The sequence below is a fragment of the Apostichopus japonicus genome, chromosome 8, assembly GCF_037975245.1.
Source record: "Apostichopus japonicus isolate 1M-3 chromosome 8, ASM3797524v1, whole genome shotgun sequence".
Classification (NCBI taxonomy): Eukaryota; Metazoa; Echinodermata; class Holothuroidea; order Aspidochirotida; family Stichopodidae; genus Apostichopus; species Apostichopus japonicus.
In genome coordinates, this window is record NC_092568.1 from 40,266,909 (window position 1) to 40,294,217 (window position 27,309).

The 27,309-nt window shown below is 35.0% G+C and overlaps 1 protein-coding gene across 2 annotated transcripts in view; it reads right to left on the reverse strand.

Moving 5' to 3' along the window:
* The window catches only part of LOC139971984 (acetyl-coenzyme A synthetase 2-like, mitochondrial), a 38,618-nt gene that overhangs the window by 4,660 nt on the left and 6,649 nt on the right, over window positions 1-27,309 (reverse strand). Inside the window, exons 3-13 of one of the 2 annotated variants that reach the window (XR_011794558.1) lie at window positions 26,024-26,170; window positions 24,480-24,532; window positions 15,993-16,168; window positions 14,696-14,848; window positions 12,131-12,278; window positions 11,291-11,428; window positions 10,215-10,307; window positions 7,456-7,565; window positions 2,665-2,791; window positions 1,903-2,079; window positions 497-560 (exon numbers count right to left, since the gene is read on the reverse strand). Coding sequence is in view for 1 of the 2 variants with exons in the window: in XM_071978847.1 (XP_071834948.1) it covers window positions 497-560; window positions 1,952-2,079; window positions 2,665-2,791; window positions 7,456-7,565; window positions 10,215-10,307; window positions 11,291-11,428; window positions 12,131-12,278; window positions 14,696-14,848; window positions 15,993-16,168; window positions 24,480-24,532; window positions 26,024-26,170 (1,337 nt within the window). In the remaining variant the exon portion in view is untranslated. The remainder of the gene's footprint in view (window positions 1-496; window positions 561-1,902; window positions 2,080-2,664; window positions 2,792-7,455; window positions 7,566-10,214; window positions 10,308-11,290; window positions 11,429-12,130; window positions 12,279-14,695; window positions 14,849-15,992; window positions 16,169-24,479; window positions 24,533-26,023; window positions 26,171-27,309) is intronic. The other variant, XM_071978847.1, reaches the window with a different exon arrangement.

Below are 27,309 nucleotides of genomic sequence, written 5' to 3' on the forward strand. Positions count from 1 at the left end.
CTACTCTACAGCTAGTTCATCTGTTGAAGGAATACACATATTTTATAACTGAGAGTTTTATTTCCCTTTTATGAGAGTATCTCTGATCTGGCAACAGGGAATAGGTGACATTGTTACTTCAATAAAGAGGCAACAGGTCTTTTTGGTAAATTGCCATGTCCATTACCCAAACACAAACTGTACCTTGGTGAAGACTTGAAGTCAGAATATCAGCTGCTCCTTTGAACACATATACCAATTTAACAGAAATATTACCATTCATCCCAGCATTCATTCGTCCTACCAAGTTTGTTACTTTTCAACAACCATAACTTAACTTTAAGAGAGAAATAAATCAAATCAATATGGCCTGCAGAATCCTAATCAGCTCCTGTCCTCCACATGCTCAATTAATCTCAAGTAAGGAGTTTTCTTTCACAGCTCATTCTAAAGATTAACATGATCTGATGCACTATCATACAAAACAACAACAACAAAAAATTTGTAGTTCCTTTACCTTCTCCTTTAATGTCATGAGGAAAACCAACCACTGCTGTCTCTGCCACAGCTTCATGTTCATCCTAGAAACAAAATAGAAAAGGTTAAAGGTCACAACATTAAAAAAAAGGCAACGCTAACTAACTTTCCAGCAACATATCTTATCCATTTCTGAGAGCAGCTCCATCTTTCTCAAATTAGTATAAATGGGAATGTTAAATATAGGACATCTTAGTGAATGGGGAAAGTTTCTTTCCAAAGTTAGCTTTAGAAAGTTACACAGTATGACATTAGATTTCAAAAGCAACACAATATGACATAATTACTTTTAAGAATTTACGAAGTGTGACATAGTTAGCTTTCAAGAGCTAAACACTGCTACATAACTTATAACTATCATGCAGGATGTATTAAATAACATAGCTAAGCAGTGATCAATTTATGTGCTCGAAAGAGATAAAAAATTACCATTCTGAGCTTGAAGTCCTTAACAGTTTAAGCTAACATTCTTCTGTATTTGCTTCAGTATTAAAGCTTTTGAAGAGAATGCTGCTATGATTGAGAAGTCAAACCCTATAACATTCATATGTTTACATTCGCAGGCTGTTTGCAATAGATACAATGCTTTTTCTCTCTTTAATTTCCAGTATTAATCACTTAGTTTTAAGAAGCTCAACATTATTACAGTATTAAGACTGAGGATATACAGGTTTAAGTAATAGTATCAAGTATCCAAACAGTATTACTTTCCCTAGTTTTAAGAAGCTCAACAGTATTATATGGCATTAATACCATTAAGCCTACTTTCAAAGGCTTCATTTATCTCAAAAGGAAGTTTTATTTCACAAAACAACTCACATGTTACTATACAACTATTTCATCATAAATTGCACAAGATAAATTCTACATGAGTTTCGTTCGTACAATATTCATTGTTTTTCTTCCTTACCTGCAAAGTTATAATCTTTTATGACACCACTATAAATTCCCTTTCACCATTCCATTTTAAACATACAAATGCTAATTCCCATATTGCCTGAATCACTAATCAGGAATTACTTTGTGTTTTTTCAAGATCAAATGCATTATAGGAGTGTAAATGGCGTGGCTCAAATGGTTACATCCACAGTGAATATATTTTTTCCCATCTGAAATGGTTTTCTAAATTGAAAAGATTCCAAATTTGCGTTAAAATGTTGAATTGGAAGCCACCCGACGTGTAAGTTGTAATCCATAAGCCCTTGCGGGCCTCTCCCACATTTGTGGTCGCTTAAGCGTGGTAAAAATAACTGCTGATTATTATTATTATTATTATTTATTATTGGTGTTATATTTCACATGTGACTCTCTTACCATTGCATCCTCCACCTCTGCACAATGAATACATTTATACCCGGTTGTTGATTTCACATGTGAATATCTTACCATTGCATCTTCCACCTCTGCTGTTATATTTCACATGTGAATATCTTACCATTGCATCTTCCACCTCTGCTGTTCCCAGTCGATGACCTGTGACATTGATGACATCATCCATCCGTCCTGTGATGTGATAGTAACCATCCACGTCTCTGTGAGCCCCATCCCCAGTGCTGTAATAACCTAATATATGCAAATAGATGGACCTTCCTCATGCAGTCATAATGATGATAACATTTTTTGGTTAATTGATGATAATTCCATTCTCATCCCTTTCTGGGTCCGTCCAGTTGCCATTGCAGTAATAACCTAACGTAATGCAAAGTTTTGAAAGGACATTGCTCACTCTTATTATAATTTTCTACATTTTAATTTTACTTTAATCATTTTCTAACTCCGATCACATCTCTGTCTGGTTCACCGCCACATCCTGCAAATGCATATGCATAATAACAGGACAATATCCAAACATACTGATGGGTAATTTTAATGTGATGATACTTTTCACATTTCATAATGATTCAGTTCACTCTTACAGAATCTCTTTCTGGGTATACCTTTTCTACAGTGCAGTAATAATAACCAGATTGATAAAAGTCAACAGGTTTACTGTTAACTTTTGACATTTCATTTTTAAATTGATAAAAAATTCCAAACTCATCTCACTTTTGGGGTAACTATTACCGTACGAGAATAATAAAACATTTAAGTGATAACTCTTTCGCTACTGCAATAAGACTCCAAGACTCAGTTGACCTGTGACCTCACCTGGAAAATCTTTGAGATATGTAGCGACGAACCTCTCGTGGTTACCGTAAATAGTTCTGGCCAAACCTGGCCATGGTTGTTTTATGCACAGAGCACCAGAGACATTGTTGCCTTGGATTTCTTGTTTCTATGGAGAAAACAAAATAAAAACATATTCAATCAATGAGGGCAGTTTTCTTTCACTTTCCAGAAGACAGATTCTTAACTGACAAATATGTAAAAAAACATCACTGCTGTATGGTTATTTTTTGATTGTATACGACAACCAGCCAAACCGCTTCAGGAAATACTGATGTATCCAATAAATAGTATTATGAATACATTTCAAAAAAGAGATGCATAATATTGGCATCAATTTTCTTGCTGCTTAGGAGGGCTGTAAAATGGCTGTTACCAAATCCTTTTTTTTTTGATCAATCTAAAATTAGGGATGCCATACATTTCACATATTTTTCACCCTCTTAAATAGTACTTCTGTTCCACTTTGTTGTTCTGACTTGATAGCTGTTCATTCTGGAGACTGGATTAGGCTACAATAGATATCACACAAATATCCTGCAGACTATATAGGTACAATAGATACCACACAATATTCTGGAGACTATATAGCTAAAATAGATGCCACACAACATTCTGGAGAGTGGAATTTTGCAAGATTTTCGAGAAAATTGTTTGCTTGAAGAGTGTTTTCCCGGACCATATGATATGCTCAAATAAGCAGTTTCTTTTGCATAGCATCAGTAATCGATATGATCCTGATGGCAACCCGTATTGACGCGCACATTAAAAATTATACAAAATTGGTCATAACTTCTGTTAGAAGCTTTTTTTTTATTTAAATGTCATAAAGTCATTTAATTGCTTTTGGCCGGACAGTTTTGTATGGTAGCAACCTTACTTTCTGAAAATACTAGACGGTCAAGTTGATCATGAACCTCGTAGAATTTTCAAACCAGTCCAGACATGTTTGGTTTCACCAAATCCTTCATACCATGCAACAAAAGTACATTTTTTGAATATTTTTGTGGTAATACTTGAATTTTTCATTTTGTTCAAACATGTGTTTAAGCATCATGTAACGTAGTTAAATACACATTTGCCCAAAATGCAATGATTAGGGGTACAGTAGACCCAGTATATTTTATGGGTTCCGGCGTGTCTACGTTCCGACAATTGTTTTTGACTCTGAAGTTCTTTTGACCAATATTTTTGACCAATATGTTTTCGGAGTTCGGACCAAATTTTTTTAAGACCCATAATTTTTTGGACCAAAATATTTTGATGACACAAATTGTTTTTACTCTAAAATTTTTTATGACCAATTTATTTTCGGACAAGCACTATTTGGGTCATAAAAAACTTTGGGCCCTTTTATTTTTTGGTTTCATAAATAAAAATTGGCGCGTCCGAAAAAAATTAGTCCCCCCCCAACCAAATCAGGTCAGAAAAATTGTGGGTCCAAAAAAGTTGATTCCACAAAAAAAAATTGGGTCCAAATAAAATTGAGTCCCCCCCCAAAAAAAAATTAGGCCGGAAAAAATTTGGCCAAAAAAAAATTAGTCCCCCAAAAAAAATCGGGTCCGAAAAAATTGAGTCCCCCCTAATAAATAGTTAGTGAGACAAAATTTGGGTCTAACAAAATTGATTCCACAAAGAAAATTTGGGTCCAAAAAAATTGAGTCCCCCCCAAAAAAAATAACTTACTGTAAGCCAGACAAAATTTGGGTAAAAAAAAAAATGAGTCCCACAAAAAATTGGGTCCAAAAAAATTGAATCCACAAAAAAATTAGTCAGACAGAATTTGGGTCTAACAAAATTGGGCCCCCCCCCCCCAGAAAAAAATTGGGTTCAAAAAATTAGAGTCCAAAAAAATTGTCGGAACTTAAAGAGACGTCGGAACATAGAGACGTCGGATATGTCACCCTTCTTAATACATTGAGAAATAACTAGTCAAAAATATTTTCTGAAGAAAAACCGTACGATATATTTCACAAATATTGATGCTTAGATAAGTGCTTCCTCACAATTAACGAGCCGCCCCGAAATTCACTCCGCTTACGTAAAACTTCTATATATATATAACACGTGGAAAAACACACATAATTCTCATTGACATTGTTTACGGAACATAAGTAGGTCAACGACATTCGAACTTGGCAACTTGCCCAAGTTCATTGCATCGTGGGAACGACACAACAAATTGTACATGATTGTACATTTTCCCGCCATCTGGACGCCCGAGTGTAACTTCTGATGTAATATGCAAATTATTAACGGTACTGTACGGTTAAAACTTAACCTATTGTGACACATACACATTTTGGGAAGTTGTTGTAGATGTTACTTTTGTATCAAATGTAAAGTACTGTATGGTACTATAATTTATAAAAGACGCTTTTCCTCAGGTGGTAGGGAAAAGGGGTATTTCGGTGAACTCGATCTCTTTGTATAGTATTTGGATACTTAAAATGACCATTTACTGTACATGCAGTTTCAATTCTATTTAGTAAGCTGTTCTTCGCATTTTTATCCTTTGTATATCTTTATTGGAATAAATACGAAATGTATTTTTTGACGCCAGTATTTAACGGTAAGCATTTTTTAAATTGTTGACTGAGCTTCAAAATCCATTTTCTAAAAAGTCGGTTTTCATGAAGGTTTTATCAAATATAGCTAGGGTAGGAAAATATTAATTAACCACATTAAAGAAAGTTTTTCTATTATCCAAATAAAATACATGTTTCTCGTACTGAGATCTGAAAAAAAAAACAGGCTGACGTTTTTCTTCTTTTCATGCGCTACTACTAGTTTGGAATATGTGGCAACCTTAACAAAATAATTTTTAAGGTTAGTTAGATTTCTTGAATCCGAATAGAGACTCGGGAATCAGGAAAAGGGAGGCCCCTTGCGCGGACGATGAAGATGTTTTGTTTTTAACCGGCCCTGCTTCAAAGTTGTTGGGTGGAATTTTTTTCCCTTTTCATTCTGTTCGAACCAACGATAAATTATACAAAAACTTAACACAAGAAAGGCTTAGTAGTACTTTATTATTCTTCAAAATGTTGCCAACTATTCAAAGTAACGTGGAGCATAATATCTACAACTAACACTACTAGTAACAGAAAAGTCGCTATCCGTACGTAACGTTACTGTTGTTAAATAAAAAGTTAAAGGTGTAAAGTTGTGAGCTGACATCAAAAAGTTTTCAAGGCGGAACCCCTGTAAAGATCGATTTTCGCACAGTAGAGTAGGAACTTCATGATACACGATATTACGACTTAACGAAATAGCGTGAATAATAAAAACCCAAAGCCCAAACGAAGTTACGAATTGTGATGCGCTCAGCTTGAAATCACGATCTCACGATATAACGTGTTTAGCGTGAATGTAGCAGTCATGCTTGCTATCGTGAAGGTCTGTTATCACGATATAGCGTGTGATCGTGGTATATAGTTATATCGTGGTAGCGTGTACAAAAAATTTACAGTAGTCAGGTTTCACGATAGAAAACGATAGAAAAAGATAAGGGCATCACGATACACGATGCCACGGCCGATTTAATGTGAACGGTACTGTAGCTAAAATAGATACCACACAAACTTCTGGAGACTATATAGGTACAATAGATATCACACAAACATCATGGAGACTGGATATAGCTACAATAGATACCACACAAACATCATGGAGACTATATAGCTGCAATAGATACCACACAAACATCATGGAGACTATATAGCTACAATAGATACCACATAAAACATTATGGAGACTGGATATAGCTACAATAGATACCACACAAACATGCAGGAGACTATATAGCTACAATAGATACCACACACACATTATGGCGACTGGATATAGCTACAATAGATACCACACAAACATCATGGAGACTATATAGCTACAATAGATACCACACAAACATCATGGAGACTATATAGCTACAATAGATACCACACAAACATCATGGAGACTATATAGCTATAATAGATAGTACACAAACATTATGGAGACTGGATATAGCTACAATAAGAAAACCACACACACATGCAGGAGACTATATAGCTACAATAGATACCACACAAACATCATGGAGACTATATAGCTACAATAGATACCACACAAACATTATGGAGACTGGATATAGCTACAATAGATACCACACAAACATCATGGAGACTATATAGCTACAATAGATACCACACAAACATTATGGAGACTATATAGCTACAATAGATACCACACAAACATTATGGAGACTGGATATAGCTACAATAGATACCACACAAACATCATGGAGACTATATAGCTACAATAGATACCACACAAACATTATGGAGACTGGATATAGCTACAATAGATACCACACAAACATCATGGAGACTATATAGCTACAATAGATACCACACAAACATTATGGAGACTATATAGCTACAATAGATACCACACAAACATCATGGAGACTATATAGCTACAATAGATACCACACAAACATTATGGAGACTGGATATAGCTACAATAGATACCACACAAACATCATGGAGACTATATAGCTACAATAGATACCACACAAACATTATGGAGACTTGATATACTTACAATAGTTATCACACAAACATGCAGGAGACTATATAGCTATAATAGATACCACACACATTCTGGAGACTGGATATGCCACACTAGATACCACACAAACATTCTGCAGACTGGATATAGGTACAATAACTAACACACAAACATTCTGGAGACTGGATGCCACACTAAAGTGTAAAAGATCCAAATATTTACCTCTTCATTTAAAAGCTGAGGATTGATTCCAAAGAAAGGCCTCATAGGGCCATGTTTGATCTCTGCGTTGGGGGCTGAGGGTCGGGGGCTGATACAAATAGCACCAGTCTCTGGAGGAAAAGGCAAAGACATAGAATATATTAATAGACAGCCTAAAAGGATTTTCTGGTGACAAAATATTTTAAACTTATGTTGAATGAAAATATTCCACACTGCTAGTTGAATTCCCCATCTCAATATCATGCCCCTAACTTGAGATATGTTTGATTGAATGCAACCTTTTCTGACTGGCTAAACCTTCAACTACTCCAGGAAGTTGGATCACAGTAGAGGGTCTGTGATGTCATTAAAAGCTTTGCTTACAGTAGGCTATTATATAATCTTCTTGTTGATTTATCCATGAAGCCTGATACATTTGGAATTTTTGCTTAGCTGTCAAATTTCTCTGTACAAAATAATTATATAAATTTCTTTTTTATGTATCTCTCTTGAGGAAACATTCTTTTCCTCTACAGATAAATGACTGACAGATTATAAAGAAAACAAAGACACTTTCAGCTGCAGTGTCCTATGACATCCATTCTGCTGTTGCCATATGCATTGACAAAACATCACAAATTTTAAAAATTCATATCTTTGCAATACAAAATGCAATGAGGATGTGTTTTTGACCTATAAGTTCAGAATTTTGTTGTTGTTCAGAAATCAACTTTAACCACTAGAATATCCCTTTACTAAATTTTATTCATTTGGAGGCCATTTATTCATTCAACAACACTCTGCACAAATTTTATGAAGTGCCCCAATTTCCATTAATTTCTTTGCCTTGATGATTAACTCATAGCTACGTTTCTTGCTGTTCAAAAAGGTCATACAAAAAGCCACAGAGCAGTTTATACTGACTGAGCAGCGTTTAGGTTCATGAATTACATGCACAGACTAGGCTTATTGTCTTTGCTATCATAGTGTGATAGGCTATGTCAGTCTTTAACTTGTGTTAAAGAAAGCAAAGACTTCTTAAATAACCAAAAAGGCAATAAGATAATAATGCACAATTAATACTTAGTTTCTGCTTAAGAGAACTTGCAATGGCAGATGATGAGGTCAACTAATTTAATTAACATGTACTACTTCTAAATTCCTAAGGACACCTAGCCAATTTGCCCTGGCTATATTCAGTACATTTGTTGTGTGTGATAATCTCATTCAAAATCTGTTGACATTTTTTGAAAAGCTCTTTTTGTTTCCAAGATATGCACATTTGAACTTTGATCAATCTGGGAAACTCATTAAATATTTGCAAACTAACATGAAGTGTTGCACTTATCAACATTTCTTATTTTAGGCCTTAAGAAGTTAACCCCTAATTACAAGCCCATATATGTCATTTGAATAACAAGATGTTCTTCTTTTCAAGGAAGACAAAATAATTTAAAATATCACCTTAGGCCACAAACCTGTGTTCAGTGTCTTTGAAACGAAGGTTGTAAAAACAAAGGATAACATTACAGCAAACTTAGGCAGCCACTCCTGTTATATCATCAATGTGCATAATCAGCTAATGTTTATTCATAAATGAAACTAGAATTAAGAAAAGACTTGTAAAATGGTCAATCTTCAATGGAATTTGATGGGAGTTGCAGCTATTTTCATGATTTCTACTGTCTTTAAGAGTAATTAGGACAATGTTGTTCATAGGTGCTCCCTAGACCTTAAACTATTCAAAGAAATAAAGAGAGTTATAGTAATAATCTTCTTGAAACCAATTGTGTGTCTGCAATTTCCATTTATTAAAATAGATTTTTAATATTGATGAGTAGTATAAGTTAGGTACTTGTATGTATATGGATGCCTCTACACCTACAATCTAACTTCCAATTTTCCCAAATTTATTCCCTGCTTTCTAATCTCTCAGTTATTTTTATAATCCTTCATGGTTTCAAAATTACCATACAACAATCTTCTCAGAGTAAGACAGATCTAGGCTTTGGATTGACAATGAGAAATTACCAGAGGAAGAAAGTCAAAATAGGAATAACGAATCACTCCAGACACTGAAGACTAAGAGGGATTTGATCCTTCAAGAGAGGGTGTGGCATTGTATCACTTTTCAAAAACTGAAATGGTGTTTGCATGAAAATTATTTCTTAAGCTTGGTGAAAACTGACATAACATAATTGTAAGTTGTTCCGCTCATGTGATTTGCAATTGGGGAGAACGTGTGGAATACAGAGTAACACAAACTGACACAAGAGTCACTCACCAATTTTCAACAAACAATCAAACAGACAGAGAAGTGAGAATAAGCCTAACATGGTTTCAAAAGCTTAGCTTAATGTGCAGTGTTTGCAGATTCTTCTTGCCCTCATGTACAGCTTTTCACCACCATTGTGTACAAGAGTGCAGGAGTGTGAGGAGACAGGTGCAGCATGGAAACAGAGTAAATGTGTGACCTAATATGACTTAAAACCTTTTCTTCAAACCATGCAGTATAAACAATCATATAGTATAGTTACAACACATTAAAAATCTGATATTTGCATATATATATATGTATATATCTGTATATGTGGTATAAATCTGATAGAGTCAGCACGTTTTTGCCAGTAAGACAAACAAGGCTGCAAATAGTTATTTTTCCAATTTGTGTTACAAATCATCAAGCGAGATTTAAAGAGCTAAATGTGGCTGTTCTATTAGGTAACAAACACCAGTTAATAACAACTTTCCTTACCTGAAACCAAGCATGTTCATCTTACCTGTTTGCCACCAAGTATCCACAAGATCACACCTTTTGTCACCAACGACATCATGATACCATTCCCAAGCTTCATGGTTCAATGGCTCTCCCACTAAAATTAAACAATAAGATAGCCTTGTACTGCTCAGTAATACATGTTGCAACCTTCTCCACTGTCACGTTTCATCATAAGATATGATTCATTAGTTTATCCTGTTTTAGCCTTCATAGATGTAAGAATAAAGTACATGAAATGCCATATGTGTGACTATACTGTAGGACGTTATGCACTCTTACTTACAGGTACATGAAATACCAAATGTATTACTGGACTATTATACAATCCTATAGATACATGAAATGACATAAGTGTGACTATACTGTAGGACTATATACACTCTTACAGGTACATGAAATGCCAGATATATTAGAAATGGACTATTATACAATCCTGTAGATACATGAAATGCCATACATATGAAAATTGGACTACTGAATATGCAATTGTATGGGTACATAACATACTGTACCATTAAACCTATGACTATAGGACTATGTTGAACTCAGTTAAAGTAAACTAATTAGATGAATGCATTTTGCAATACATAGAATTAACTGATCGATCTATTAGCAATTTCATCTCTTTAATGTGATAAAAACTATGCAATGATATAACAATATTAATGTGAAGAATTGTTCCTTCAACCAACTGATGAGAAGTATATTAAACTGTGCAATGTTCAGAAATATCTTTCAAACAGCTTCTTGGAAGCTTCTATTAGTGTTTTAAATGTCACACAAAAGTGAGCCAAATAGATGCTGATCAAACAACTAATTCTTTAGCAAAATGAAAGTTTGGGACTGAACTGGCTGTGGTACATCATTGCTACCCAAATCAGTGTGGAAAATACATTTTTCAAACAGTCTAATATCTGTGAAGACAACTTCACCAGATACAAAGTTATGGAGGGTCCTCAATTTGTACAACCACCTTAGACAGTCTGATACTTAAACAGCAACAAAGAAATAAATTTTCAGTGAAGTTAATCTGCTGCTCTCTGAGAGTTCAAAGCAATCTACACCAGCTCCACTTACCACATCCTAATGTCCGTAAGGAGGACCTATCATACTTCTTAACGAAAGTGTCACCGGATTTCAACAGCAGCCTCAGGGCTGTTGGGGCAAGATATATCTGGTTCACTTTAAGCCTCTCTACTATTTCCCAGTAACGACCTACAAATATAAGAAGACAAAAGGAAATAATGGCTTTAAAGACCTAAACATTTTAAGCACACATAACATGTAGACAGAAAAAAAACATGGAAAAGCTACAAAGAACTGTGTAAATTTGCATAGTCATATACTTTTGCTACACCTTTTTTGTCAAAATGCTGTAAATGTAGAAAGAGTTGGTAGATGCCTCAAACAAACATCAGTAATTTCATTACTGAACTACCATTTATACATATCAGATTTTATTAGGGGTAATAGCCAACCCATTTATACAAGTTTTTGCAGGATCTTGAACCTTGCGAGCCGCTCGCACAGATTAACTCCGAACTCTCGCCAATGCATGGTCAGCATGTTGCGCTGTTGTGCAACCCACATTCCTGCATAACAACGACTACAAAGGACTTGTGATATCTCGCAAACATTTGTGGCCATAACATCAACCACAAACAACAGTCTACTTTGCATATTAGAATCAAGGCTAAAGTTGTTAGTTTCATTATAGCTATAACTAAGGATAATTATTTTCAACTCCTGCTGTAAGAAGAAGTACTTTATAGTTAGCACAGACCATTGCAACTTGAGTGAATCTGTTGGGGAGTGAAATGTGGCCATGGAATGGAACTAACTGCCATAAACTGTTGCCAACTAGCACTGACTGTCAGTAGTATGATTTGCCATGGTGATGAGAACAACATAACTAACCTGGGTCTGGATAGGTTGGAACACTCTCAAAGAGTATTGAAGTAGCACCATTGCAGAGGGGACCATACACGACAAAACTGTGACCTGTTATCCAACCAACGTCAGCCACGCAGGCATAGATATCTCCAGGACAATAGTCAAAAACAAACTGACAAAAAATAAAAGAAAAATATGTACAACAACACATGGTTTACTTAAAAAGCTTAATACTACCTGCTATGATATATGTACTATTCAGGGCAATTTAGCTTGAAGCAAAGATCCATAAACTTGTCCATAGGATATTTCCAATCTGGGTGACAATCCCATCTGGATAAGACATTTTTCAAGAAAATATCTGCCTTTCTAGTCTAGCTTAGTATGTGAAAACCTTGCACCTACCAAGGCATGTTGGGCACTAGGCAGTGATAATAGCTGAGTGTACAAGGAACTTTCATAAATCTTGATTAATTTGTGAGAGAGAATCATACTAAAGGACTGGAAAACTTTTTCAGCAGGAAATATGAACTGTAGTCATAACGTTATAATGATTACTGTACGTGTTTTTAACTTTGAAAATGGAACCACTTGTAAAATATGACTTGTTTGATTAGTTTTTGCAATCACACAAGGGGTTTTCCAGTTTCCATGTGAAAGAATTGTCTGTTTATGCTCCAATTGATCGATAAGAATTATCTAACTGTCAACAAAGAAAAGGTGACCAAAACGTCACACTTTGCTGTAAGTATCAGCGCTGCATTGTTAGGTGGGAGCTATTGTATGCTATGGTACACTCTGCAACATAACAATAGCAGCTAGCTGTACTTAAAACATCAATAACAACCTGTTACAGGGCCTCAGACATAGTATCATTGAATTGGCCAAATTACTTTAGTGCCAAAATTTGATCAATATAATCATAGCATTTAGCAATACAACATTATATAGGATCAAGTGTCATAACATGCAGTAATATACCACTATAAAGCATCACATTCTCCAATCTCCATACACCATCATAGCATGTAGTAATATACCACTATATAGCATCAGGTTTCCTTCTACAGTATGTCATCATAGAATTTAGCAATATCTATAGAATCAAGGTTCCTTGTGCACCATCATAACATTAAGGAATGTACAGTACCACTATATAGCATCACATTCTTCATAACCTATCATAGCATGTAGTAGTATAACACTATATAAGATCACGTTCTCCATACGCCATTATAACAGTTAGTAATATACCACTATATAGCATCACATTCTCCATATGCCATCATAGCATGTAGTAGTATAACACTATATAAGATCACGTTCTCCATACGCCATCAAAGCATGTAGTAGTATAACACTATAGGATCAGGTTTCCTTTTAGGTCATCATAGCATGTAGCTAGATATATAGCAGAAAGCATGAAGTAATAATGTCATCATAACATGTAGTAATATCTTTCGCATTCAGTATCATTGTGTGCCATGAAAGCATGTAGTAATATACCACTATTTAGGATTAGATTTCCTTCTGTCATCATAGCATGTAGCAATATATAGTATCACATTCTCCATACACTATCATAGCATGTAGTAATATATCACTATATAGCATCACGTTCTCCATACACCATCATAGCATGTAGTAGTATAACACTATATAGCATCACATTCTTCAAATACTATCATAACTTTAGGAATATACCACAATATAGGATCACTTTCTCCATATGCCATCATAGCACATACTGTAGTAGTATAACACTACAGGATTAGGTTTCCTTTTATGTCATCATAGCATGTAGCTAGATATATAGCATAAAGCATGTAGTAATAATGTCATCATAGCATGTAGCAATATCTATAGCATCAAGTTTCCTTATGCGCCATCAAAGCATGTAGTAATATGCAACCATATTGCATCAAGTGTGCTGTCAAAGCACAAGATAACAAATAGTTTGCCTGTGTGGATTAGCTTGGTACTGGATCAAGCATTATCGATAGGCTTACACTACAGGGTCAAGTTACCTTGTGTGCCATCATAGCATGTAGTAATATACAACCATATTGCATTAAGTGTGCTGTCATAGCATATAACAAATAGTTTGCCTGTGTGGATTAGCTTGGTACTGGATCAAGCATTATCGATAGGCTTACACTACAGGGTCAAGTTACCTTGTGTGCCATCATAGCATGTAGTAATATACAACCATATTGCATCAAGTGTGCTGTCATAGCACATAACAAATAGTTTGCCTGTGTGGATTAGCTTGGTACTGGATCAAGCATTATTGATTACACTACAGGGTCAAGTTACCTTGTGTGCCATCATAGCATGTAGTAATATACAACCATATTGCATCAAGTGTGCTGTCATAGCATATAACAAATAGTTTGCCTGTGTGGATTAGCTTGGTACTGGATCAAGCATTATCGATAGGCTTACACTACAGGGTCAAGTTACCTTGTGTGCCATCATAGCATGTAGTAATATACAACCATATTGCATCAAGTGTGCTGTCATAGCATATAACAAATAGTTTGCCTGTGTGGATCAAGCATTATTGATTACACTACAGGGTCAAGTTACCTTGTGTGCCATCATAGCATGTAGTAGATAACCTGCCTGGGCGTGGATTAACCCTTTAGGTGATCCGGTAGAACCAGATGTGTACAGCATAAAGAGATGATCATTAGCATCCATAATTTCAGGAGGACACTCAGTTGATTCAGAAGCCATTGCCTGTAAATAAAATATTCATATTTTTAATGCATGGATGAAATAGTATTTGAGCTGACACCAAATTGGATCAATTAAGGCAATTTTCTGAAAGCAAAATTGCATGAATGATCAGATGTACAACAATCAAGAGATTAAACAAATGACTGTAACAAAGCAATCATAGTATAACAATTAGCATTGTTTGTTACACAAACAAAGTCTTTTAATAATACCAAATGGAAAACTTTTAAATCCTCCAAATGCTCCAAATCCTCCAAATCCTCCTCCAAATCCTCCAAATCCTCCAAATCATGTGTCTTGCTAGTTATTCGGTAGCAACGAATGGATGGAATCACCATGGAGTCGTTCTTGGGATAAATTTGGGCATTTTTTTATTTGATGAGCAAAACTAATAAATATCATATATGTAGATATATGACAGCCTGTTTACACACTGTGGTATGTTTTGGCCTATCATGCTATCATGATCTGACCTCTAAAGTTAGAATAGGTCTATATGGAGTTTGAACTGTTAGATATTGGATCCAAATGATACCAAATATGACAAATCACAGACAAGCAATATTTCATAGCTTGTTTGGAGCTATGTAAAAATTATGTATTATTATTATTGTTATTCTCAGAGGTATCAATAACAGCAACTGAAAGGGTATTAAATTAGGGGAATGTCAGTTAAAAGTGAACTTTATACCTTTCACCAATTTTCATCTTTATGCAACTCTGTTTAATTCCTTTTCATATTTCCTTTTTCATATTTTTCACTAAATGTGAAATTAAACACCTTATTAACTCTTCCGGCTTCACATACTGTAGTCTAACAATCAGGACTGGATTCATTAATCACCAATTAAGAGAGACTAATGGAAAACCATATTAAGAACATCACATACCCAATCAAGTTAATCAACCGCATTAATATCAAACATACAAACCACAAGGGTGAATAAACTTCAATACAAATAACTTTACCCAAGAAGATAACAGAACTTCCAAAATCAGGCAATTAAAGCTCTCTACAGTTCTTTTATCTCCTCTTATCTGCTTCTTAAATTTCTTTTGTACCAGAGCAAAGCGATTGTGGTCAATCTATCTGGAATTAATGACTCGTTCTGATATTAATACCATAACTATTGCTACGGGCTACCTGTTCTAACGGAATGTCTAGTTGATGAGCCGGGACCTGGTTTCCAGTTCTCTGGGATACAAACACTCTCTTGACCCCTGGACACTGATCCAGGGCAGCGTTGACTGTCTTCTTCAGCTCTATAAGTTTGCCTCCTCGGACTCCCTGGTCTGTGGTAATGATCGTCTCTGCACCAGCTACAGGACAAAAATCAAAATAATACAGTATTTCAAGAAATAAAGTGATTCAAAATGATTTCTCATATCTGAAAGGGATTTACGATGATATTTCTTCAGTCAAGAACTTCATTTCTTGAACTTCATTAATTAATAAATCATAAAATAATTAATGTAAACCTGATGAGGTACACGTTTGGGTCAGGAGTCCTGATGAGGTCTTGTACACATTGGGGTCATGAGTCCTGAATGACTGCATTGCAGTTGTTATTGTTGAATAAATATACCATACTTTCAGTTACTTTAATTTGCATCTCATAAATGTTGAATTTCTTTAGTAATAAATTAAAATAAATAACACTAAATTGTTTGTATCATTATTAATTTGTCAACCATTTCACATGCTGCTTGAATGAATGTATACATTAATCTGCTCCTTGACCATAAAATCAGAAGAAAAATTGATGCAAAATAGCGACAAAATTTCAAACTAACAGATATATTTTGTTTAAATTGTCCTTCTCTAAGAATAAAAATCTGTTCTCATTGTTAAGTATGTCTTGGTTTCTTGCCCAAGATAGCTTTGCCAGTTATCCAGTGCTGTTATTATTGGAATAGATAATAATGGATATTAATTATGCTACCACATAATGGTAATCAAATTTTAGAAATGAAACCAGATGAATAATGTATTTTTAGTTTGATTTTATATTTTTATATTTACTCAAACAGCGATAAATGCTATCGTACATAGTAGAAGGCACCTGTTATATACTATTAGTAACACTGTTATTCTAGAAGTAATACTATTACAAACTAGCAGTATAAACTAGAGGTAATACACTAATAGTATTGCACCAGTGTTATAATACTCGCATAAACTGGTAGTACAAAATAGTATTTTACAATTTAATACACTAGTATACTAGGAGCATAAACTAGTAGTATACACTACTAGTATTGTACAAGTATCATAATACTAGCATAAACTGGTGGTACAAACTAGTATTATATACTAGCTGTAATACACTAGTATAATAGCAGCATAAACTAGCAGTATACACTACTAGTATTGTACAAGTATTATAATACTAGCATAAACTGGTGGTACAAACTAGTATTATATACTAGCTGTAATACACTAGTATAATAGCAGCATAAACTAGTAGTATACACTACTAGTAATGTACAAGTATTATAATACTAGCATAAACTGGTGGTACAAACTAGTATTATATACTAGCTGTAATACACTAGTATAATAGCAGCATAAACTAGTAGTATACACTACTAGTAATGTACAAGTATTATAATACTAGCATAAACTGGTAGTATACACTAGTATTATATACTAGCGGTAATACACTAGTATAATAGCAGCATAAACTAGTAGTATACACTACTAGTAATGTACAAGTATTATAATACTAGCATAAACTGGTAGTATACACTAGTATTATATACTAGTGGTAATACACTAGTATAATAGCAGCATAAACTAGTAGTATACACTACTAGTAATGTACAAGTATCATAATACTAGCATAAACTGGTGGTACAAACTAGTATTATATACTAGTGGTAATACGCTAGTATAATAGCAGCATAAACTAATAGTATACACTACTAGTAATGTACAAGTATTATAATACTAGCATAAACTGGTGGTACAAACTAGTATTATATACTAGCTGTAATACACTAGTATAATAGCAGCATAAACTAGTAGTATACACTACTAGTAATGTACAAGTATTATAATATACTAGCATAAACTGGTGGTACAAACTAGTATTATTTACTAGCGGTAATACACTAGTATTATACTAGCAGTAACACATAATTAGCATTATATTTGCAAAATTAAGAAACCATTGTACTCTTAAAGTAACATGCTTAATAGTATACACTAACAGTACACAACAGCTCATACACTGTACACAAGTAGTAATTTAACACTGAAGAAGGTACAGTACTTGTCTTGTACTATTATCATACTAACACAATGCACAATGCAAAGTTTATTCACATGTACACATCATGTACAAATTAAAATTGTTGGTACAGTACATGTACATAAAACAAGTTTTAAATGATTTATGCTAACAGAATAAAATTTGACAAAATTGATAAAACAATAAATTCAAGACAATGGACTAAACTGAAAGCAAGGATATGAGGATACCTTTCCACTTTGATAAACCATAGCCATACTGTACTTATAAAAGTGGACATTTGAGGAAATTGATAGGTGGTAGCGGTAATTCTTTGATCTCAATTTCAGTTAACATGACAGTAAATTAATGCCGTCTGCAAACCCCTGTAACTACTGTTTTCCTACCTAAGAAAAGGAATACAATCATTTGAACATGTAGATACTGAAATTTTCTTAATCCAAATATGATTTATTGATATTATAACCAACTAAGAGGAAAATAGCTGGATAAAGAAAGTAATAGAAAAAAAGAAACTTAAAAATTGGAAGAAACACTGCTTAATTTATAATATAAAGGCTCAGTCAATTTCTCTGTAATAAACTGTTGATTTGTAATCAAATTTTCTGTATTCCAGTATACTTTCAAGTACTTGGTTATGGTACCAGGTTCCACCAAATTCCATGGCGTTGTAAACATGGTGAGATTTACTTTGATATTCCCACTCGTTAGTATAAAAAACGACTTACAGCATAAATAAGAAATGGTGGGAGGTGTTTGGGTCAAGGGCGGGATTGGTGACAAGTTGACTGATTTAGCAATCAGCCACTTTTTGAAGTACTGTATATAAAACAAACCTAAACAAACAAAAAACTGAGTTCATCTAGATACTGTGAAGAATTTTCTAGTATTACTTCAATATTTGATAGATTAAACATATACAAAGCAATTACTTCAGTTTTAAACAATTGAAGACTCATCACTCACAGGTTACAAAATCTGCAAAATCACCTGTTTTCTTATAAACAAGATTGGCACGAGGTTCACAAATTAATGGAGTGCATAATCATCATCAAAATTATAATGAAAACACAAAAAAAGATTTCAGGGACCTGTTGAATGAATAACAATTGCCAAGGTCATAAAAAAAGTAACACAATCAGTCTCCTTGACTCCTTCATAAGAAGCTGTTCATTGGTTAAAGGGATTCAATACCTCATCAAAACCCATTTATCCAGCAGAATATTTGGGCATTAACATTACTTATGCCTGAAGTTTGCTGCTACATATTGATCATTATAAAGATAACAGTAATAACATAATGAAAGGAACTTTCATGTGCCTTGTTTAACATTAATATGTAACATCTCTCTACCATGACTGACTTGACAATAATGTTGCAAGACCAGATCGATATAAGTCATGAAAACAATCAATATGGCTGCTTGCCAAGTAAAATGCAGGTAGTATGTAGGTTGTAAAATGTAGGTGGCAAAATGTAGGTGGTAAAATGTTGGTAGTCTGTGTGGAGGCCGCCATTTACTGCTTTAATGTGGAACATGTGGGTGTAATAAAGGACCTCTTTAGTCCAGCAGTGACGAGGCGATCCTGGAAAGCTATTCAACAGGCAACTGCTTCAGTCCCAGAAAACATGGTTCCCACTGGCAAATAAAAAAAGTCTGTCTTATATGAGTACTCATCTTCGGAGCCATCATTTACCAATTTTTAAGAATGAAATCGACAGAAACACGCACTTAATAATAGCCAAAAAGAAAAACATGAGGCTCTAATATAAGTCAATGGTGTACTTTGCTTTGGTCTGCAACTATGTATGTATATATATATGTATGTATATTAGATCCTCCTGCAAGCAGGAACTCGCGAAGAAGCCTCATTGGCTTATCAAAGCCGCAAGCTGACCGAAGTCAGTCTCTTACATTCATATTTAACGTCCATGATTATGAATTGTCAATAACTCTGTAACTGGACGACATACATTAATCTTGGAGTGACTTGAACCGGGACCTTATGATTGAAAGGCACCGTCGTTAACCACTGAGCTAACACTCCAACACTCCAAAACTATGAAATTGATCTCATATATAATTGGATACACCATAATATAAGACTTGCATGGAGTTACAACCATTTAGCAAAACCAATCTGGAGATTGTCATTCTGCTAAATATTATAAATCTGTTTAAATTCAAAAGTTCAAACAACAACATTCACTCTCGCTCTTTGAAATTTTTCGTGGCAGAAGAAATAAAATACAACAAACTGCTTTTAGGGGCTAATTAGAAAATACTGTGGCAATAATATATATGGCTCTTGTAGGCTCATTAATATTGTCTACAAACAAGCTAGAATGCCCAATAATGGTCAGCCATGCTCCAATACACACCATGCAGTTTACATTCCCTTCCCCACCAAACCCAAACCCCCACTCATTAGAAAAAAAAGAAACATTCACAGAGACATGTGTCCAGCTAAAGATCCGGGTCAGAATTTCTGAGTAATTCGACTAATTTTCCAGGTATTCTGGCCAGCTAAACTTTGGGCCACTACTCGTGACCATGCATGGAAGGTCATCAGAATTGGTGCCAAAAATGCTAGTAAATCAATTAATGGTCACCCATTTCATGGTGCAACCCGCAAACTATACACTGAAATTTCTATTTTAAAACTCTTCCATGTCTGGAAAATAATTTGGAACGACCAAAATTTCAAATTTCAATTTTAAAATATTTAGCCATTTTCAACATGTTCAAATGTGGTGTCACTATTGGTGACATTTTAATTTAATATTCCATCTTTTAAAAGAAAAAAATATTCAATACATGAACTGAGGAGCAGGGAGTGAAACAAGTTTTGCTTTATTACAACAATTATCTTCCACAACTTTATAAAGTTTTTCACAATACTAGAACTAAATATTAAAATATCAGATCAAAATTGCTCCAATTCGCTCACTTAATATAATTTCAGAGGAAATATATCGGTCGACAAAGCAAGAGTTGAAGTATCTTGAGCAAAGCTGCAAGTACAAGTGCCCCTAATTAGTCATCCACAGGAAAACAATTGATATGGAATGACACACCTTAATCAAACACCAACCATCAAATGGCTGTCCTCCTAACTAATTGTATTATCCATTGAATATTTTTAAACACACTTGGTTTAACAGACCTCAACGAATTGCTTTGTTCAATTGAACTCTGCTTACGTCAGAGACGAACCTTTCAAGTGATTGGCATTGAAATGTAGGTGTTAGTTTCAATATATTTCAAGGTAAAAGTCAAAAAAGAAAAACAAAGACAGCCAAAAAACATCCTTTTTGACAGTCATATCAAATAAATCTGTTTATATACTATTGTCATGGCAACCAAGCAGATTTTTATCATTTCCAAAAGCATGAGTTCAAACTTAATGCTATCATAAAACTCGGGGAACTGTGTGAACTACATCATTTGAACAGGAATGTTTTTGATTTTTTCAATCAGTCTGAAAACTATGACAATTTTATTGAATATGCTGCACCAGTTTTTGGTGTCAAAACCTCAAACCCTGACCTCATTTTACCAATTTACACGATAAAATAATGAATAACGTTGAACAGAAATGAGACAGCAGTTTATTTCTGAGAACACCCAACTGAGAACATCCAACTGAGAACAGACTTATATCTTAAACTATTAGTAACCGACTATAAATTTTTAACAATTATAACATTTTTCACATATCAAATGCAAAATGGTAAACTTTTAAACTTCTGAGCGTTTTCCTTTTTTTTTCTTTTTTCCATTTCATGTGTGTTTTTTGTTTTAAATGATTTGAAATGAAGGTTTAAAGATCAAGATAAAGGACTACATGTTTATGGGGATATTAGCATAAAAAAGATCATCAAATTTAATTTTTAAAGTTGCTTATTATATCCTTCTTTTTGCAATTAACCGTACCTCTTTGAGATTTCAACAAGGGAAAGGCTTCTGGCAAACCATTGAAAATATTAATGGATGAAATTTGATGACTTTCACCTCAGGTAAATTTACACATTTGATGCATTCTCCATGAGCAAACAAAAAGTGTTGAGTATTCTTACACAAGGTATGACATATCAGATCTTCTGAAAGTTCTGAACGAAATAACTAGCAATTCGACAAAGCAGCACTCTAGTCTCTTGAAGATTTTGAAGAGCTACCTGAACAGTAAATGTGTGTTTTTGATTGTTTATGTGTCTTCGTCACTGTTAATACTGGTGACGTACCCAGGATTTCCAATTCATTCTCTGAATTAATTGGTTACATATTTTGTAAATTCATTAATTTCTTACTGCAGTAAGTAAAGTGTATATGCAGTTATTTTTGAGTTTGATGTATGAGACCATTCTGCAATTTGCTTTCAGGACAATAGATATACACTGAACTAAGTCAAATTGCTTAAAAAAAAGGGGGGAAAGGGGGGGGGGGGGGTTTCATCCAAACTTACAGATTTCTGCTGGCATCAACTGTATGTTGAGTCTGCTGTGAGTGATGTGAGTAATTACTGTACTGAACAATGTCATTAGTTACACTTACAGGAGGTAAATAAAAATCTTGTTCCATTTGGGAAATATCCTGTGTAGTTCAAAGGTCATATCCGGGAACTATCAGTCGGTGAATAAGTGATGTGTCACAGAGCGACTAGGATATGAAACTGTTCACCTTTTCACATATTTTCCATTTCCTATTTTTCAAGTGTAGAAATTTAAATGTTTACACTGACACAAATGTCATCATTACGTCATGAATGCAAACAGTTTCAATATTTTAGATTCAGCATCTACAAAACCCATGTCCACTACAGAAAATAAATATATTAAGAAATACAGCAAAACTTGCAACACTGAAGGACATGTGGCTCGAGACGATGATGATAAATTTATTCGATTCTGCAAGCTCAAGAGTGAAGGAAGATCAACCCTGTGATTTCCCAAAGGAAGTATGATGTTTCCTTATCTGTTTTCAGAAAGTTGTTCATAATGGTATATCTCTGTCACAAAGACCAGTAATGTTTGTGACTCCTTTTTTAGGTTTTCCAAACAAAAGCACAAGAGATCTCTATGATCCCATAGAAATCTCTATGCTCCTGGAGAGATAACTATGATCCCCGAGAGATCTCTATGATCCCAAGAGATCTCTATGATCCCCAAGAGATCTCTATGACCTCCAAGAGAACTCATTGATCCCCAAGAGATCTCTATGGTCCCAAGTGATCCCTATGATCCCGAGATATCTCTACGATCCCTGAGAGATCTCTATTATCCCGAGAGATCTCTATGATCCACAAAAATCTCTATTATCTCCAAGAGATATCTATGATCTCCAAGATAACTCATTGATCCCCCAGAGATCTCTATGGTCCCCGAGAGATCTCTATGCTCCCGGAGAGATATCTATGATCCTCGAGAGAGATCTCTATGCACCCCAGAGATCTCTATGATCTCCCAGAGGTTTCTATGATCCGCGAGAGATCTCTATGATACCAGAGAGATCTCTATGATCTCCCAAAGATCTCTATGCTCCCTGAGAGATCTCTATGAACTCCCCAGATCTCTTTGATCCCAGAGAGATCTCTATGAACCCAGAGAGATCTCTATGAACCCAGAGAGATCTCTATGCTCCCAGAGAGATCTCTATGATCTTCCAGAGATATCTATGATCCCTGAGAGATCTTTATGGTCCCGGGAGATCCCTATGGTCCCTGAGAGAACTCATTGATCCCCGAGATCCCCGATGATCCCCGAGAGATCTCTATGAACCCAGAGAGATCTCTATGATCCCAGAGAGATCTCTGTGGTCCCTGAGAGATCTCTCCAGAGATTTCTAAGATCTCCCAGAGGTCTCTAAGATCCCAGAGAGATCTCTATAATCCCAGAGAGATCTCTATGACCTCCAATAGAACTCATTGATCCCCAAGAGATCTCTACAGTATGATCTCCAAGAGATCTCTATGATCCCCGAGAGAACTCTATGATCTCCAATAGAACTCATTGATCCCCAAGAGATCTCTATGATCTCCGAGAGATCTCTATGATCCCCGAGAGAACTCTATGATCTGCAAGAGAACTCATTGATCCCTAAGAGAACTCTATGATCCCTAAGAGAAATCCATGATCCCAGAGAGATCTCTGTGATCTCTAAAGATTACTGGACTTACAATTGGCAGTGTATTGTATTAATGCTAATGAGGGTTTTGTATGTGGGTATAAGCCTTTCCTTCTTGCTGTATTCTGATGTTATCCTTTCTTTCTGTTGGGATAAGCAGGGGAAGGGGTAGCAGCTTGTCTCAGTGTAGATGACATTCAGTTATTCATCGCATCAATCATTTGTTTTATAATTACTTGTGATCTCACTTACCGTCCCTTATTCTACTACCTAGAGCATCAGCACTGAATCCGGCAAAGACCACACTGAAATTTAAACCAAACAGGCAAATATTACTTCATATCACCAAAAATTGAGCATATTTTTGGCTAGAACAGCTGCAATGCACATGTGCTCCATTTCATTGTAGCCACACCAACTCATGCACCCAGGGCTACAACCTCTCATTTCTTGGTTTCATTTATAATGCAATCCTTTTGCTTGTAATCATGGCATGAAATCCCCACTTTATTAGAATATTTTTGGTTTTACATGACTGCACATTGTTTTCTGTCTATATGATGTGCAATCATGCAATGCAGTGAGTATATGTTACCAAATCAATCTCCTTTCGCACTAAATTTTGCTGCATGGGATGCCATATCAACTGCAAATTGCAGAGAACCTTGCATGCAATACGCTTTAATATTAAAGGTCCCATTACCTCTGGAATACAATACTATTTGGGTTAAATTTGAGCAAACTCACACCTTTTTGTAACAATCACTTCATTTACTTACCTCAAGTTAGGAGAACAGTTGGTGACCTAGCCTCAAATTATAACAACTAACAAAAAATATTTTGACTTTTATGCTCAAAGCGACATGTGGCACCTGGGTGCCTGGACAAAATCTATATTCGGATAATTCTCCTCCATTACTTTGGACTAATCTATGTCAATTAAAGTTATCTGCAATGCAGAATACTAGCGTCCAATATTTATCAAGCATTTTGCAAAATATTTACCTTAGACACCTCAAAGAATAGAAAGTAGCTTAGCAACTGGGGCATTATATGGAGAACAATATATCATTACCAATGTAGTGCAATGCCAAAAGGTTAGACACTATAAGGCAACTTTCCAGTAGCTGCTATAACACCCGACTATGACAAATTTTAAGTGGAGGCAATTAAATTTTAATAAAACACAATATAATTTAGAGCATTCATGATGTAGTCAGCAAAATATTTGAAATGCAGGCAAACACTTTTATATATCATGTACCCTTTTGAGAAAAGCAATCATGACCGACGCCCTATTTGACGGGCATTTTGACATGCCCCTTTATGTTGTTTACAAAAGAACTGGTCACAGTTTAAAACTACTGTCTTCTTAATCATTAGTAATTTCAGTCAAAATATGTCAGCAATTGCCTGTAGAACCTTGTGAGGCCACTGCTCCACTATTGTTGAAAAGACACAATTAACTACTGTACTATAGCAAACTTGCCTCAAACATTTAAAGCCAAATGACTAAAAAGCACCAAAATCCCATATGCATGCTGATAGGCTAGGCCAAGTACCTCAGCATTGAAAGTGTGGTAGGTCTACCGTAACTTGAGAGTCTTGACATTTATCTTGAATAGATACTTTAAGGAAAACGTTCTCACCCATGCATTTGGAATCATCTTTTGTATCATAATTACCAAACAAACAAAATAGTTTGTTTCTGTTCAAACCCATTAAAGCTTTTTCTGGTCTTCTATTTATAAACCTTTCTCATTAATGACAACACAAACTGTGCAAAGACACCATACCTGTGAATGGCACCGATTCGTACACAAGCCAGCATGGCAGCCACTGTAATTGGAGACACAGGCATATAGATGGCCACACGGTCACCTCTCTTCACTCCATGGGTCAGTAAAGTATTGGCAAGTTGATTGGTCATTTCATAAAGTTTTCTGGCAGGAGATTAATTAAGATGATGAGTATGGGAAATGATATAACTGAAACATTAAATACAGTATATACAATAAAGAACCCTTGGAACTCCTGTGCCAATTATGGTAATTAATTTGATCTGTTTTCATTCATTTCCTGATACCAGGGCTACGTTTTATTGTCTTTCAAATTTTACATTGCTTAAAGGAAAACCAGTTTCTATAATATGTAGTCTGTGAGCTCAATCTTACAAATGTTTACAGATTTTTGAGGGAAGCAAAATCTTCCCTAAATTCTGACAATCCACAGAGATGATCCTGGTTATCTGTCAAACGAACATCAAAACTGGAATGATTGTTTGTTTTAGTATCTGCTGTTCTTTGGCTGAACTTCTTCAGATACCACTTATCAGTGAAAATTGATTGCCAAAAAAAAAAATACTTCAGATTTTGGAATGATGCATTCTAAATTTCCATCGGCCAGCGAATTGAAAACTTGGATAACTAACCAGTGAGTGATGAATGGAGTACTAAAACAGTTTCCTGGATAAAAGAGACCAAAGTACAGACCGAATACTTAAAGCCTACTTCAGTTGGATTCCTTGGCAACAGAAAAATACAGCACTTATAAAAATTCATATAAGCAACTCCACATAGGAGAATGCAGATGAAGGATAACATGTCACAAATTGATCATGACAACATCAATTAAAGACGAGTTTGCATGCGACAGCGAGACTCTTTCTTTTAACAACAGAGATGATCTTGTGGAGTCTCAAGGTCATCAAAGTTTCCCTCAAATTTAGTGTTTTGAAAAGTGCTCAACGTTTCAAAGAGTACTTGCCACGACTTTCTCCTGATTATTCCCAGACAAGGAGAGAGGGTTCACTTAGATGATTTCAAATGTCTGAGAGAAGAACAAACCCTCTAAGTGTGTACGATAGTAAAGTGACTGTTCATGTCTTAAAAGGGGTGACCAATGTTTGGACTCTCTAGCATACTTGGAGGCTATACTGGCTATCCCATTCACACATAAGTTTCTCGTCAATTTTACAATGGTTTCTGTGGTTGCATGTGACAAGGTAGTGATTTTGTTTTCTTTGGACATCTACCTCAGGGGTCCTAAAGCACCTCTCGACCAGTCCTTGGATCCCTCCCCA